This window comes from Branchiostoma floridae, chromosome 13 (assembly GCF_000003815.2).
Source record: "Branchiostoma floridae strain S238N-H82 chromosome 13, Bfl_VNyyK, whole genome shotgun sequence".
Classification (NCBI taxonomy): domain Eukaryota; kingdom Metazoa; phylum Chordata; class Leptocardii; order Amphioxiformes; family Branchiostomatidae; genus Branchiostoma; species Branchiostoma floridae.
In genome coordinates, this window is record NC_049991.1 from 1,382,043 (window position 1) to 1,384,243 (window position 2,201).

At 51.5% G+C, this 2,201-nt stretch overlaps 1 protein-coding gene across 1 annotated transcript in view; it reads left to right on the forward strand.

The window, feature by feature from the left end:
- The first annotated feature begins 925 nt into the window (after positions 1 to 925).
- LOC118429308 overlaps positions 926 to 2,201 on the forward strand; it is a 4,500-nt gene continuing 3,224 nt past the window's right edge. The window contains exons 1-2 of the mRNA XM_035839789.1: positions 926 to 952; positions 1,113 to 1,269. Of these exons, the coding sequence (XP_035695682.1) occupies positions 926 to 952; positions 1,113 to 1,269 (184 nt within the window). The remainder of the gene's footprint in view (positions 953 to 1,112; positions 1,270 to 2,201) is intronic.

The window sequence follows — 2,201 nt, forward strand, 5'->3', positions numbered from 1 at the left end:
GCCAGGCTAGCGTGGGCCTTTGTTTACGAGTCAGTTTCAACATCTCTCGTCCAGGAACATCGATTTGGGGCCGGGATTTCAGCGATTTTGAGGATGATTCTCATTAAATACAGCGCTACTTTTACTAAGGAAACAGATATCAATAGTGACGATACTTCGCCTGAAGCAAGTGCGAGCATAGTTCCCCACGGGCCACAGAAATGTGTGTAACAACAAGTCACGCGGTGTAGAAGAACGCTGGGTCGGCTTTCATAGCCCAGGACACACGGAGCTATTTCATAGTATTTGTAAGAAGCTTGAGAAACGCTATGCAACTTTATTTTCAAGTCTGTCAAATTAAGATATCAAGCCATCTGTGTAAAAAAAATGCGTTCCTCGTGAGGCAAAAATTCCCTCAATACCGACAAAATAAATTTCCTCGGAAATATCATCTTGCTTCCCATCATTGCCATGAACATCCACTGAGCCCTCAGAGTACAAAATTCATGCATCACGAACAGCAAAAATCGATCGCAAACAGCAACAACAAATACTTATTTGGCACACCCAAGCCCACTACTATCGTTGAAAAAAAGTCTCTTTTGCGGGGCAAGCGTAATAATTTTTTAATAGACACATGAAGTAGAGAATATTGTTCATAATTCTGAGACAAAAAAATCGGGGATACAGCGACAAAAATGCCTGTAAATTCACTCAACTTGGTCGCACAGCGCCGAAACAAGTATCGACATGATCGCCATCTTGGTCTCTCCACAACAGTACTGTTTGCACACGTCACCTTCGCTTCCCAAATAAGGAAATCTGCGGAAACTGCGCTCATCTCGCTCGCAGTTCGGCAACCCTCGGTCGTCCTCGGCCGGGATCGCGGTGCATGACGTCATGGCTGGGCTCATGTGATTGGCTGACACGTCCGGGCTCATCAGAAATGGCGGGAAACCCCGCGGCCATCATGGTCATCAGAGACGCGCCGCCGGATAGCGGAAACAATGGGCCCGGAGGGTCTGAACAATAGCCCGCAGCGGGGTGTTAATGACTGAGCGCATACAGACGAGTACGAACACACCCGCGGCTACCCGTCCCTGCGAGACATACGTTCCATGAACTATCTCCAGGATCCTTTCACGTCAGCCGAGCGAGTCCGGGCCCAGCCGAGGCAGCCACCGCTTGGCGACACGTTCGGCTGGGACCTCGACGGCGATAACAACAGGAGACCCAGGCGGCAGCGGGACTACTCTTCAGCGTCGGACGACGATGACAAGCCTTACCGAGGTAAGCGACGGCTTCGTAGCGGGTTGTCTCGCAAATCTCACGATAAAGTGAAACGTGAGGTCAGTTGGCCCCATGAATTCGTATTTTCGGCGTCATCCAAACTTGAACACGACCAATTGACATGGGACCAGTTCCTGGCTGGCGAACTGGCCATTATCCTAAGTAAGGACACTGATCCGTATGAGAGCTACAACAGAGCCCAGATTCTGCAGGGTGTAATGCTGGACATTCCACATTACACATTCAAAGGAGTCCGAAACTTCTATCGCACCATGTTACGTCGTGCAGAACACGCATTGCTGGACCTCGATTCTCCACATACAGTAGCACTGGTGAGAGATCTCAAGCGTGACTACCTGCGCCGCCCGACGGACGACGACGACGTCTCGCCCACAGTCAAGGTCAAGGGCAAGGCGATCAGCAGTGGGGCACCCTGTGCAGGTTACCAGCGGGGAACGTGCACGTATGCATCTGACCATCTTGGCCCGTCCGGCGCCAACGCAAAGCACGTGTGCAAGTACTGCCACAAGTTTCGACCCGACGTTCCTCTGCAACACACACCTAAAGATTGCCCCTACGCCGACAAGGCCACACGCGACGCCTACGTGGCAGCTAGGGCATGACTAGCTTTCGGGTCGTCTACTACAGACTTGAACGCTGAGTTAGGTGATGCATCAGACGTTCTTCACTTCGACAATCACTCTAGCGTTACCTTTAGTCCCCAATCAGAATTTGACAATGATTCCACTATTACATTAGGTTCCCAATCAGACTTAAGCAGTAGAACCGGCCCTGTTTTGGGTCACACTACTCTCACGGAGACTCACGGTCAGGAGCCCGTCACCCTCGTCATGAACCCGCCGCAGAGCGGGGAGGCCACGGAGTGCAGCAAGGCATCGCTGGCAACGTGCGTTCATAACTGCCTTACTGCA